Source organism: Silene latifolia, chromosome 8, assembly GCF_048544455.1.
Source record: "Silene latifolia isolate original U9 population chromosome 8, ASM4854445v1, whole genome shotgun sequence".
NCBI classification, from domain to species: domain Eukaryota; kingdom Viridiplantae; phylum Streptophyta; class Magnoliopsida; order Caryophyllales; family Caryophyllaceae; genus Silene; species Silene latifolia.
Window position 1 is genome coordinate 17,124,384 of NC_133533.1, and position 15,385 is coordinate 17,139,768.

At 37.9% G+C, this 15,385-nt stretch overlaps 1 protein-coding gene across 1 annotated transcript; it reads right to left on the reverse strand.

Annotated features, from left to right (window-relative positions):
- Positions 1-9,782: 9,782 nt before the first annotated feature.
- Positions 9,783-14,187, reverse strand: LOC141594783 (uncharacterized). The gene is made up of 4 exons (XM_074414773.1): positions 14,001-14,187; positions 13,450-13,841; positions 12,352-13,007; positions 9,783-10,779 (listed from the first exon to the last, which is right to left on the reverse strand). Exons 1-4 carry the CDS (start codon positions 14,185-14,187, stop codon positions 9,783-9,785), a joined length of 2,232 nt encoding a protein of 743 aa, XP_074270874.1.
- Positions 14,188-15,385: the final 1,198 nt, after the last annotated feature.

Here is a 15,385-nt window from a genome sequence, read left to right on the forward strand (position 1 = left end):
GAAGGAGAACAGGAAAAGGATATGCGTGAAAACAAGAAATCATAACCAGAGCGGACCGTGTAGACTCCATCTTCGGTGTATTTCCAGTAAAGGAAATCGTCAATATCTATATGAGGAGGTTCAATGGCAAGAATAATCTTTGCACAAGGAGACTGAAACCAACGATGAACGGCAACCTGAATCCAATCACCTGAAGGGGTGAGCAAACTAGAAAACACGGGTGAGGCATCAGCTGGAACAGGTCGCACCAAGGGAGAATTCCCATTCACCCAAGGACTTGTAAGAAGATCTACAGAGGAACCATTACCGAGCTTCCAGGAGAAGCCTGGAGCAAAAGCATTAGCTGTGCAACATAAGCCAGACCATAAAAAGGACGGATGAGAGACCTTAGACCGCAAATCAGGAATCGGTAGATCCTTCTTATACTTCGGCAGCATAAATTTTGCTAATAAACCAGATGGCTGATGATGGATACGCCAAAAATTCTTCATAAGGGAAGCCTGACTTAACATAGAGACAGATTTCAGACCAAGGCCTCCATCTGCTCGAGGAAGCTGCAGAGAGTCCCTAGAAAGCCAATGAATAGATCTATGACGAACATCCTTGCGCCACCAAAAAGCCGCAATCAAAGAGTCAAGTTTCTTACAGATTCCGATTGGAAAAAGAACTGAAGCCATCCAAAAACGGATAGAACCCAAAATAATAGAGTTGATGATGAGCAATTTACAAGGCTGGCTGAGGTGCAGCGACGACCAAGCAATAATACGAGTCGTCATCTTGTCCAACAAAGGTTGAAAAACCAAAGACGTCTTCGAAGGAAGATCAACAGGGACACCCAAATAATTTCCAAAACTATCAGAAGTTCTCATCTTCAGAATGGATGCCATATGAGACTTAAAATCAGCTGGTGCATTTGGACTCAATTTAATAAAATACTTATCCAGATTTATCATTTGTCCCGAGGCAAGCTCAAAGCACCGAAATAAGTCTCGAAGAGTCTCAAGGGAAGATGGAGTAGCTTTACAGCAAATAAACGCATCATCAGCATAAAAAAGATGTGTGATCGGAGGTGCATATCAAGAAATCTTAAGGCCATGTAAGGAGGCAGCTTTCTCCGCAGCACGCAACTGGCAAGATAAAATCTCCATACACATAATAAACAAATAAGGTGAAAGGGGATCTCCTTGATGTTAGGTTCATATACCTATTATTAGACTCCTCTAATAGTGAACTAATTAACTTGTTAATTATTTGTTCTTAAGATCTAGTGCATGCATAACTAAATGAAATATTTATAAGGAAAAACAATGTTCCTTACATTGTTGGTAGGTTTGAAATTATGGGCACAAGTAAGGTCACCTTCCTTCACTTGTTCTTGAGCTTATAATGATGGATGATCCTCCTAAGACTCCAAGTATAGAAGCCACTCCAATAAATTGCACCCAAGATGAATCCCAAAAAAATCCTACTAATATTAACTAGATATGTAGTAGAAATATTACCTTAATAATACTAATGATCTTGTATTACTATCTTAAGTAATGTATGATGTGTATTAGTATTTATGGAGAGCTTTGTTGCATTTGCATGTGAGGAATTCTTAGAGAGATACAAGCAAAACTAGCTAAAAACAAGAAGTAGCAAAATGAGCAACCAAATGCTCCTTTTGTAATGCCCAAAACCGGTTGGGACATCCCTTGAAGGGAATCTTGGCTTTTTGTTTTTACTCTTTGTTTAGTTATAGGTAGAGTGTAGGATGTAGGCTTGTAAGATGTGTCATAGATATGTCTCTATCACACTATGTTATAACAAAATGAACAAGACAAACTAGAGCATCTTTTGCTCTTATTTTTGGCCGAAATAATGGTCCTTATTTGATCCATTTTTTCCTTTTGTCATTTGTCCCACAAATACTTATAAGTCATATGTTTAACTATCTTACATATTTAATTATTAATGTAATTATTTAACACTTAAATATTACAAATAATAATATAATATACACTCCACTTTTTGAGTAGTATACTACCATCATATCATCATATAATGGGTACCATAATAACTAGTTAGTTAAAATTACAACTTCTTGTAACTTTAGATAACTAATTACCTCTACCTCAAAACTTATATAATACCTCAACAAATTTAGTAATATAACACTTAACTACTAAATTTAATCTTATTTAATCACATTAAAATAAGACGCAAAATTGCACTCCCACAATTAAGGAATTAATTAATTCGTATCGCATACAATTAATTAAATATTTATTTGGGCCTCATCCTATAGGTGTGACCTAAAGGGATTAACTGACCACCACCGTCACACGACAGTAATGTCAAACTCTAGTTAGCCAATCATTACCGATTAATGACGGTCAGTTGATTGTATAAAGAATCATCCCTCACGGATTCTTAATATAAGATTTAATAATGATATTTAAATCATGTGATCGCACTATTGTTGAGGACACATTTCCCAACAATCTCCCACTTGTACTCGACAAGTGTGCGTCACCAATTCTCTTGTCCTATTACAATCTCCCACTCAATGCAAGGTGTCTTGCAGGTCGTACTTACATTTGATCATATCCTGAGTGGTTTTCTCGATCTGGAGATTAACTGTCTGACCGAAATTATCGATCATAGATACCTTCCGAGCGTGGCCACGCATTTCCAGTTAACTACTCCTCGAGTGGCCTTGAGATTTCAAACAACCCTGACAAGGGGTGGACAATTTCTATTGCCATATTCCCTTCGTTCAGCCACAATCCATCATAACCCAAAATATACCCAGTTTGACCTCATTTACGAAATCGTAGAGTATAAATCAAAGCTAATCAGAAGTTGTGCCAACTTGGGCGAATAGTCTCTAGTCAAAAGAATTGACTCATAAGAATATTATAGTAGCTCTTGCCACGACCAGGCTTTATGAATTGCCAGAACTCTATAAGCGGTCACTGCCTGACAGATTGTCCCATACAGTCTGCCTATGTGATCGACTAGTCATCCCATATGACTCTATGGCACTTGAACTTGCCATCAATCGCATCACACTCTAATCACTTCGAGACGTCACCTCATATAATTAACTGGGGGCAAATACCATGTTAATCCAGTTCACTTTAATGGGGTTCAATTTGTCTCCACAACCCATTTGAATAGAACAAGGTTATAAATAAACGAGTTTGAATAAACTCAAACGACAAATGCGATTATCGTATATGAACCAAAAAGTCAGATTTTTATTTCATATCTTATAATCTAATACAAATTTGGCATACGCCTTAGACCCATGGATTCAACATGATGGTCATGCTTTATTTGCGATAAAGGTTTGGTCAATGGATTTGCTATGTTGTCATCCGTTCCAACCTTACAAATCGCTACTTCCTTTCTTTCAACGAAATCCCTAATTACATGGAATTTTCTAAGTACGTGTCTAGATTTATTGCTAGACTTGGGTTCTTTAGCTTGAAATATCGCCCCACTATTGTCACAGAAGATCGTGATAGGATCGTTGGCGGTGGGAACTACCTTTAGCCCTTCCATGAATTGCCTAATCCACACGGCTTCCTTAGCGACCTACGATCTTTAACGTACTCACCTCCGTAGTAGAATCCGCAATCACAGCTTCTTTGAAGCTTCTCCAGCTGATGGCACCACCATTGAGCATATATATAAATCCAGCCTGGGATTTCATATCATCTCTATCTGTTTGAAAACTCGAGTCTGTGTAACCCTTAACACATAACTCTGAGTCACCTCCAAACACTAAGATATAATCCTTAGTCCTTCGCAAGTACTTGAGAATATTCTTCACCGCTATCCAGTGACTCTCACCTGGATTCTCTTGATATCTACTAGTCATGCTTAAAGCATACGAGACATCTGGACGAGTGCATATCATGGCATACATGATTGATCCAACAGCGGAAGCATAAGGAATCAACTTCATGCGTTCAACATCTTCGGGTTTGGAAGGAGATTGAGACTTGCTCAAAATGATTCCACTACCCATAGGAATCAAGCCTCTCTTGGACTTTTCCATGCTGAAACGTCGAAGAATCTTTTCAATATAAGATTCTTGACTTAATGCCAATATCCTTTTGGTTCTATCTCTATAGATCCGGATACCTAGTATGCGTTGTGCTTCTCCTAAATCCTTCATTTGGAAATAATTTCCCAAATACTCCTTGACAGAGGATAACATTGGAATATCATTTCCAATAAGTAGTATGTCATCCACATACAATATTAGGAACACAACATTGCTCCCACTGAACTTCATGTATAAACATGGTTCCTCAGCACTTCGAGTGAAACCATTCTCTCTTATAACATGATTGAATCGATGATTCCAGCTTCTAGATGCTTACTTAAGACCATAAATGGATCTCTTAAGCTTGCATATTTTGTTAGGATTTTTCATATCTACAAAATCTTCAGGTTGTAACATGTACACCTCCTCTTCTAAATGCCCATTTAGAAAAGCGGTCTTTACATCCATTTGCCATATTTCATAGTCATGAAATGCAGCAATCGCTAACATTATCCGAATGGATCTTAGCATGGCTACTGGAGCAAAGGTTTCATCATAGTGAAGACCCTGAACTTGGGTAAAACCCTTTGCAACAAGCCTAGCCTTGTAGACATCATCATGTCCTTATATGCCATTCTTTATTTTGAATATCCATTTGCATTGAAGAGGTCTCGCTCCTTCAGGCAAATCCACCAAGTTCCAGACTTGATTTTCATGCATAGAACTTATTTCGGATTCCATGGCTTGAAGCCATAAAGCTGAATTAGGACTAGAGATCGCAGCTTTGTAGGTAGAGGGTTCGTCGCTTTCTAGAAGCAACACATCAAGACTCCCATCCTCTTCGATAAGTCCCACGTATCTATTAGGATGGCGAATTTCTCGACCCGACCTTCTTAATTGAGGAATGACTTCCGAATTAGATGACGAAGGAACGTCTTCACGTGCCTCTCCATTTGTCTCTACTTCGGTTTGTGTCTCTTGAACTTCATTAAGTTCAAAATTTCTCCCACTCTGTCTCTTAGAAATAAAATCATTTTCTAAGAAGACAGCCTCATTAGACAGAAACACTTTGTTCTCTTGAGGTTTGTAGAAGTAGTAACCTCGGGTGGTGGTAGGGTAACCCACAAAGATGCATTTTTCGGATCGTGGGGCTAGCTTGTTGTCTGTCTTTACCTTGACGTAAGCATCAGAACCCGAAATCCTCATATAGGATATATTAGGAACCCTTCCTTTCCATATCTCATATGGTGTCTTTTCGGTTGCTTTTGATGGACTAATGTTTAATGATTTAATTGCAGTTTGGATTGCAAATCCCCAAAACGAGTTAGGTAACTCGGTTTGACTCATCATAGATCGAACCATATCTAGTAGGGTTTGATTTCTCCTTTCGGCTACACCATTTAGTTGTGGTGTGCCAGGTGGAGTGAGTTGTGACACAATGCCACAATCTTTCAAGTGTGAATCAAATTCATTACTGAGATATTCTCCACCACGATCAGATCGTAGTGTCTTTATCTTCTTGTTCAATTGGTTCTCAACTTCATTCTGAAATTGTTTAAATTTCTCAAAAGCTTCACTCTTATATTTCATTAAGTAGATATACCCATATCTACTCAAATCGTCGGTGAAGGTAATGAAGTAATCATAATTACTCCTAGCGGTGATACTCATTGGTCCACAAACATCGGTATGTATAAGGCCCAAAATTTCACTAGCTCGTGTCCCTTTACCACTAAAAGGATTACGAGTCATTTTACCTAGGAGGCATGATTCGCATATACCATATGATTGGAAATCAAATGGTTTGATCACGTTAGTAGAAACTAACCTTTTAATGCGATTCTCATTGATATGACCCAATCGACAATGCCAAATGTACGACTCATTTGGATCACTTGATTTGAGTTTCTTGGTTTGAATGTTATAGATGTCATTCCTTGGATTTGATGTTTCTAGAACATAAATACCATTAATAGATGAACCTCGGCCTATGACCAAGTCATTTCTAGAAATAGTGCAACAATTGTTCTTGATAGCAAAATTAAAGCCACCTATGTCTAACATAGCAACTGAAATAATGTTCTTAGAAAAAGTAGGTACATAAAAACAATTATGCAAATACAATTCAAATCCATTCGTTAGAACGAGTACATAAGTACCCTTGGACGCGGCCGCTACCCTAGCTCCATTTCCAAGTCGGAGATCAACATCGCTTTTGTTCAGTTTTCCACGTTTCTTAGCCCCTGTAAATGATTACAAAGGTGAGAACCAAAACCAGTATCTAGTACCCATGTTGCCGTGGAAGTGAAATTTACATCAATAATATAAATCTCAGAAGGAATTTTACCAAGTGGAATGACAAGTCCATCCCTTATATTTCCCAAATATATTATAATGGCATTTATCATCAACTTTGGCTCCTCTACCATTGTTGATTTTTCTCCCTTTTCTTCCCTTCCTTTTGAACCTTTTCCCATTAGTAGCAAGAACTTGCTTGCTTGAACTCCCACTTACTTCGGCATCCTTCTCTTTCAAAGATAGGGACCTCATAGACTTAGTGACATGGCCTACCTGAGACGCATTCACATAAGGCCTAGTAATAGTAGGAGGTATGGAGGAAGTGATGAAATTGAGATTTCCATCGGAACCGATCCCAAAATGAAGCTCTCTAGTAGTATCGAGTTGGTGGTTGGAGCAAATTTCGTCGAATAAGTTGTGACATGACTCAACGGTAATTGGTGTTGTTGCTTGTGATGGATCCATTGTGATATAAATCAACTACAATTTTAGAGGTAAAGGAAATATTAACATTTGTCATTTTAATTAAACTTGTAAACATTTTTAAAAAAGTTTTAACATTTATATAGTGACCTCCACCCAACTACATAAATGATTCCGAGATCCAAATTCATATCAACTCGGGCACGGTGAGCCGATTAAACCCTTACTAATATAACTCGGTGGATTAACCTTTTAATCGATTCTACTTTTAGAACTCTCGGTCGATAAAAATTACTCCAATTCTCATCTTTAGCCCGGAACACATGCGACTACGGTCAACAATACTTCCGTTGAGCTCAATCCAAATATCGATGTAATAACTTTTTACTACCCCACTTCGCCAACGTAACAAGGTTTGTATTACGGTTTAGGATTAACTCCCTCATGAAATTGGTACTTCGTGGGTTTCTACTATTTGGTAAGGCTTTATCTCAATTAATATTTGTGAGAGGTCTTGTCAATTTATTATCTATCACATTTTAAGTGAACTAAAGCGGTGAATTACGATAATTATAATTGACACGGTCGATGAATCGATATGACTTGCATGTGTTGTTATGGCAATTTGGCAATGCATGTAACATATTAAAAGAAATGCAAAGCAATCAATAAAATTTCTAGTATGACCTTCCTAAAATAGAAAATCAAATAATCTATTACATATTCGGAAACCAACTCCTTTGGTCCCTAGAATCTTTAAGTGGCACGCCTCCCAAGACACCGTCTTTGTCGGATCACCTTTCCGAATTGCACCGTCTTTGAAGATGCTCCATAATTACAAATAATAATAAAAATACAAAGCTATTCCTATTATACATTTGTAAAATGGAAAAACTAATGAAATAAAAATAAAAGTGATATGAGATCACATTAAATTACAACCGAATCAATATTCCCTTTCATTACGGGTAATATTAATTAAAACTAAGGCCATACTAAGATAAAATTACATAATTCAAAATTATATAAATAAAAGACATTCAACAATTGAAATATGCCGCATTATAATATGTACCTATCATGCAAAATCATCTGCCAAATTGCCCTATTTAACTTATGTCGTACATATAACCCGGTTTCATGGAAATGCGTGATAATAACCTTTTAAAATCACTAATTAACACTTAAATCACATCTAAGCTCAAGTTAATTATCCTAACACATTTTAGGACTCAAAAATCAGTCATCACATAATTTTTGACAATAATTCAATTTGATATAATTTTATGCTCATTTTTTACCTTAAAAACACAATATTTATGAAATAAATCCAAATTAAATCATAAAAGTTTCAAAATTTGAATTTTAAAATTTTGAACATTCTGGAATAAATCCATGACACTCATAATGTCAAAAAACATGGTTAAAATTTTCGAATTAATTTTGAGAAAATATAGTTGTATTTTTATCGTTTTTATCTCATAAAATGTATAAAGTATACGAAAATTAAACCAATAATTTTTACAACTTTAGATCTGATTAATGGGATATTAATGAAACTTAAAATAATTTTCTCAAGCCATGCAATACGTTTTAGCTAATTTTTGCTAAAATAGTCACTATTTATGCCATTTTTACTCAAAAATCCATAAATCATGCTAAAGAAGATCTCTTAATGTAGAAATTTACATACGCTCTGTAAATATTGCATGTGACATCATATTAAAATATCATGGCGTAATTCGAGATTTAACTATTTTTAACCATTTTACCTCTTTTAATCCATCTTTATCTCATAAAACTCATAAATCATGCAATATTAATCAAATTAACACGTACTTTTACACACAACTTGTAAAATATGCATGTGAGGTCATATAAAATTTCCAAGTTCAGAAACGAAATTTAACTATTTTTAGCATTTTAATTCCCATTTTAGTCATAAAAATGTAATAAAATGACCAAAAAAATCCTTAAAATGAGCAATAAATTTCCATGAATTTCTTGACCTCCTTGGGAAAGTGTACGTTTTCGGGGTTGTCGGGTTTTGAGTTAGGGATACCGACTTTCGAACCCGAGAGGGGGGTTAGTTGGGATAACTAGTGTCCTATTGCGAACCCGAGAGGGAGGTTCTAGGCGATTTAGAGGCATCTCCCCCTTACCTAACTACCCCTTTTGATTAGCCGAGACAATTAGTATGTGGAATTACGCGTATTCGTGGGAGAACCGAGTTCTAGTCTTTCCCATTATTTGATCTATTCTTAATCCTTTAGCTTGTTCTTATCTTGTTTAGTTTTTAGTCCTTTAATTTGCTAGTTTAGTTCTAGTTCGTCACCACCTCTTTGTTTTATATCGACTTAGCTAAGCTCATGAATTAGAACGATTAGTACTCCACCTACTCCTTGTGGGATCGACCCTCTAAAGTGTACAACGATAAAATCGTGCACTTGCGAGGTATTGCTTGATACCATCAGGGTGATTGAGATCGAATCCAAAGAAGTCACAATGAAACAATCCTGAGGAGATGACCTGCAAACTAGAATAAAGTAAGTGACAGAAAACAAAGACATAGACCTATCCAAAGGTAAAATAGAAATTTTGTTAGTGCTCTGCACAAAGGACGGCCAAAGGACAGGCAACTGAGAGTGAGAAGCAAAAAGATAGTCAGCCATATGTAAAATCTGAAACGGATTAACCCTGCAGCTATCAAAAATAACAGAATTGCGATGCATCCAAATGACCTTTATTATGCAAAGAAACCGAAGAAGGCACTGATCTACCGCATTCGTGACCCTGTGAAAATATCCAATAAAATCAGCAAGACATCGTTGCAAGCAAACTGAAGGATTAGCTACAGAATTTATACCCAGTGCCGAAGAAAACCAAACGTGCCGAGCAATAATACAAGTCCGAAACAAATGATTTAAAGACTCAGTATGCGAGTGACAGAAAACACAGGAAGTACTTACCTGGATGCCTCTAGTAGATAGAATTTCTAAAGAGGGAAGGATATCATGAACTATACACCAAACAAGAAGAGGAAACTTAGGAGAGCATCGAAGACCCCAAAGCACTTTCCACCGAAAAGCGGAATAAAAAGAAGGAGAACAGGAAAAGGATATGCGTGAAAACAAGAAATCATAACAGAGCGGGCCGTGTAGACTCTATCTTCGGTGTATTTCCAGTAAAGGAAATCGTCAATATCTGTATGAGGAGGTTCCATGGCAAGAATAATCTTTGCACAAGGAGACTGAAACCAACGATGAACGGCAACCTGATTCCAATCACCTGAAGGGGTGAGCAAACTAGAAAACACGGGCGAGGCATCAGCTGGAACAGGTCGCACCAAGGGAGAATTCCCATTCACCCAAGGACTTGTAAGAAGATCTACAGAGGAACCATTACCGAGCTTCCAGGAGAAGCCTGGAGCAAAAGCATTAGCTGTGCAACATAAGCCAGACCATAAAAAGGACGGATGAGAGACCTTAGACCGCAAATCAGGAATCGGTAGATCCTTCCTATACTTGGGCAGCATAAATTTTGCTAATAAACCAGATGGCTGATGATGGATACGCCAAAAATTCTTCATAAGGGAAGCCTGACTTAACATAGAGACGGATTTCAGACCAAGGCCTCCATCTGCTCGAGGAAGCTGCAGAGAGTCCCTAGAAAGCCAATGAATAGATCTATGACGAACATCCTTGCGCCACCAAAAAGCCGCAATCAAAGAGTCAAGTTTCTTACAGATTCCGATTGGAAAAAGAACTGAAGCCATCCAAAAACGGATAGAACCCAAAATAATAGAGTTGATGATGAGCAATTTACAAGGCTGGCTGAGGTGCAGCGACGACCAAGCAATAATACGAGTCGTCATCTTGTCCAACAAAGGTTGAAAAACCAAATACTTCTTCGAAGGAAGATCAACAGGGACACCCAAATAATATCCAAAACTATCAGAAGTTCTCATCTTCAGAATGGATGCCATATGAGACTTAAAATCACCTGGTGCATTTGGACTGAATTTAATAAAAGACTTATCCAGATTTATCATCTGTCCCGAGGCAAGCTCAAAGCACCGAAATAAGTCTCGAAGAGTCTCAAAGGAAGATGGAGTAGCTTTACAACAAATAAACGCATCATCAGCATAAAAAAGATGTGTGATCGGAGGTGCATATCAAGAAATCTTAAGGCCATGTAAGGAGGCAGCTTTCTCCGCAGCACGCAACTGGCAAGATAAAATCTCCATACACATAATAGACAAATAAGGTGAAAAGGGATCTCCTTGATGTTAGGTTCATATACCTATTATTAGACTCCTCTAATAGTGAACTAATTAACTTGTTAATTATTTGTTCTTAAGATCTAGTGCATGCATAACTAAATGAAATATTTATAAGGAAAAACAATGTTCCTTACGTTGTTGGTAGGTTCGAAATTATGGGCACAAGTAAGGTCACCTTCCTTCACTTGTTCTTGAGCTTATAATGATGGATGATCCTCCTAAGACTCCAAGTATAGAAGCCACTCCAATAAATTGCACCCAAGATGAATCCTAAAAAAATCCTACTAATATTAACTAGATATGTAGTAGAAATATTACCTTAATAATACTAATGATCTTGTATTACTATCTTAAGTAATGTATGATGTGTATTAGTATTTATGGAGAGCTTTGTTGCATTTGCATGTGAGGAATTCTTAGAGAGATACAAGCAAAACTAGCTAAAAACAAGAAGTAGCAAAATGAGCAACCAAATGCTCCTTTTGTAATGCCCAAAACCGGTTGGGACATCCCTTGAAGGGAATCTTGGCTTTTTGTTTTTACTCTTTGTTTAGTTATAGGTAGAGTGTAGGATGTAGGCTTGTAAGATGTGTCATAGATATGTCTCTATCACACTATGTTATAACAAAATGAACAAGACAAACTAGAGCTTCTTTTGCTCTTATTTTTGGCCGAATTAATGGTCCTTATTTGGTCCATTTTTGCCTTTTGTCATTTGTCCCACAAATGCTTATAAGTCATATGTTTAACTATCTTACATATTTAATTATTAATGTAATTATTTAACACTTAAATATTACAAATAATAATATAATATACACTCCACTTTTTGAGTAGTATACTACCATCATATCATCATATAATGGGTCCCATAATAACTAGTTAGTTAAAATTATAACTTCTTGTAACTTTAAATAACTAATTACCTCTATCTCAAAACTTATATAATACCTCAACAAATTTAGTAATATAACACTTAACTACTAAATTTAATCTTATTTAATCACATTAAAATAAGACGCAAAATTGCACTCCCACAATTAAGGAATTAATTAATTCGTATCGCATACAATTAATTAAATATTTATTTGGGCCTCATCCTATAGGTGTGACCTAAAGGGATCAACTGACCACCACCGTCACACGACAGTAATGTCAAACTCTAGTTAGCCAATCATTACCTATTAATGACGGTCAGTCGACTGTATAAAGACTCATCCCTCACGTATTCTTAATATAAGATTTAATAATGATATTTAAATCATGTGATCGCACTATTGTTGAGGACACATTTCCCAACACTTGCCTCAGACCACAAGACGGTCTAAAAGAACTAGAGGGCTCGCCATTGATGAGAATATTATAAGTTACAGTTGAGATGCATTCCCAGATAATATTCTGCCAGAAGACCGGGAATCCGAATTTTTTCATGATCGCAATGAGAAACGGCCAAGACACGCGATCAAACGCTTTATGCATATCAAGTTTTAGAGCCGCATAAGAAACTGATCCTTTCTTCGTTTTATTAAGATAATGCATAATCTCATGAGTAATAAGACATCCGTCTGACATAAGCCGAGAGGGAATAAAAGCCTGCTTTGAATCCGAAACAATCGATGAAATGACAAGCTTGAGTCGATTAGCAAGGCACTTGTAGGCAAGCCGATAAATAACATTGCAGAGGCTGATAGGACGATACTGAAAGACCAGTTCCGGTTTATCAACCTTCGGGATAAGAATAATATGAGTATTATTACACTCTTTCAACATAACACCCGAATTAAGAAAACGAAGCAGAGCCAACGTAACTAAGTTTCCAACCTGGGGCCAGAACGTCTGGAAAAATTTCGGAGTAATGCCATCAGGTCCAGGTGACTTGGATCCATCCATATCATTGAGAGCATGTATAATATCCAGTGCAGTGAAAGGAGCTGAAAGCAACAAACAGTCTGCCGAACTAAGCTGCGGCAGATCAAGCGACTCAAGCAATGGCTCAATAAAACCTCTAGATGAGCCCGGATCTTGAGGAGGCGAAGTACACAAAAGATCCTTAAAGAAAGAAGTAATTTCCAACAAAATCGATCGGATTAAAAAACCATTCTCCCGAGGCCGAACGTAAAGCGAGGATACGTTGATGCGAAGACCGTTGCTTGACTCGGGAATATAAGAACCTCGATGGAAGGCCATCCAAAATATCACTCTTCAACTTTGCACGTTGCGGCCAAGATACGCATGCGTATCGAAGAAGTTGAAGGCATGCGAATGAACTTCTTTGAAACAACGTTTTCGACTCAACATCTACAATCCGAGTACTGGAGGATTGAATTCTATGTTGAATCTCAGACCAATTAATACCATGGGATAGGCGATGGTGAATCACCCATTGCATTATAGAAAAACGTACCGAAGCTAGGCGGCATGATAAAACATACATCGGAGAGCCGGGAATAGAAATCCGCCGAGCACAATCAACAATGTTTGCAATTTTTGGAGAACTGAAACACCAGTTATCAAGACGATAAGGGCGCCGACAAGACTTTGAGGTAGGGAGAAACTTGAGGATAATAGGAGAATGGTCCGAAATAAGAATGGGGAGATGCATAATTGAAGCAGCAGAGAAAAGGTGAGGCCACTCATTGTTAGCATAGGCGCGGTCAAGTCTTTCCATAATCAGTTGATCATCAGAGCGATTATTGAACCAGGTAAAAGGTGGACCAAAGAAAGGAACGTCAAGCAAAGAATTATCCAATCTCCAAGAGGTAAAATCCCGTTGGCCGCGTATGACATTGGATCCACCTAATTTATCAGAATGCAGTTGAACTTGATTAAAATCGCCAATAATAAGAAAAGGAGACAGACCCGAAATTAAAACAGAAATCGCATTCTATAAAGGTAGACGAAACTCAAAAGATGGTTCGCCATATATAAACATTACATACATATCTTTCTTTGTACATGCAAGATTAGCACCTAAAGATACAGTACACAATATAAAGTGAGGGTTAAAACTAAAAGAGCTAAGTACAACTGAATCATCCCAACGCAAAAGAAGACCCCCACTATGTCCAACAGAGTCAGTGCCACAAAAATGAGGGAGCCCAAGGTGAGATGTCCTACAAGCAGCAGATGATACCGAAGTCATTGTTTCTTGCAAAAACAAAATTGACGGATGATATTGATGGATACACCAAAATAGAAAATGAATTGTAGGATCATCCGTCTCTCCTAATCCCCTACAATTCCAGGCAAAAGTTGTCATTTGGAAATGGGTGGCGAATTAAGGTCCGCCACCAGACCATCAGCCAGCATGTCTTCATCTCTGTAACATGGCAAAAAGGAAACAGATAAGGGATGGGAAATTAAATGGAAAAGAAAAAGCTCATCTGGGCGAAGACGCTTGGTTGGCAGATGCTCAACAGTGTCAACGAGAATCGAACTGAATAAACGTTTACCAGAAGTCCTCAAACCATCAGCAGAATTATTAGAAAGCTCAGGTAAACAAAAAGAAAAAGGAGGAATAGAAGATGAATCTAATATCAATTTAGGATCAATTGATGCTAGATTCATATTGCATTCCAAATCAAAACCAGATACTCTGTTAGAACGTTTAAAGGACGCATGACTAGACGAACAAATACCGACTGTTACCTTTCTCTTATAAACTAGGGTAAGGGCCCTAGAAACAGGTTCCACAGACTCCATAGGAACATCAGAAGAAGAAGCGAGTGAATCACGAAAAAGGCAACCGATGTCGATAACCTGGGTAGGGAGCGTAGGAGAGCGAAGACCCAACAGCGGGGTGTCCTCCATAACATCTTCAGGAACATGCATACGGAAAGATGGGGACGGCGGATTAGCACGGACAGGCTGTGGCACAAACCGAGATGATGAAGGAGGATCAAAAGCAGAGTTCCCACGCAAAACAGGGACGATTCCAACAAAACCTCACGTAAATGATCCTCGTGAACCTGGAACTCAGGTGGGGCTGAAGTAGACGGACCTGCAATGTCAGGCTCCTCTGAGTCCGAGGACAAGAAAGAAAAAACAGGGGAAGCACCCCCTGAATCCAACACAACCGTGTCATTGTCATCAGTCAGATTGATATCCAAACTGAGATACTTATATCGCGGTGGGAGACCCATAATCTCCGTAGAACAAAACGAAGAACCAGCCGGACTATGAAGAACCACAAGACCACGAGAAGCGAGATCATCCATTCTGGCTCGAATAGCACGAGCTCGGGCAGCTTTACTGGTAGGACAGGAAGTAATCTGATGGCCAACTTGGCCACAAGTGTAATCCTCCGTATTTATGAGTCTTTGGGTACTCTAACGAGTAGG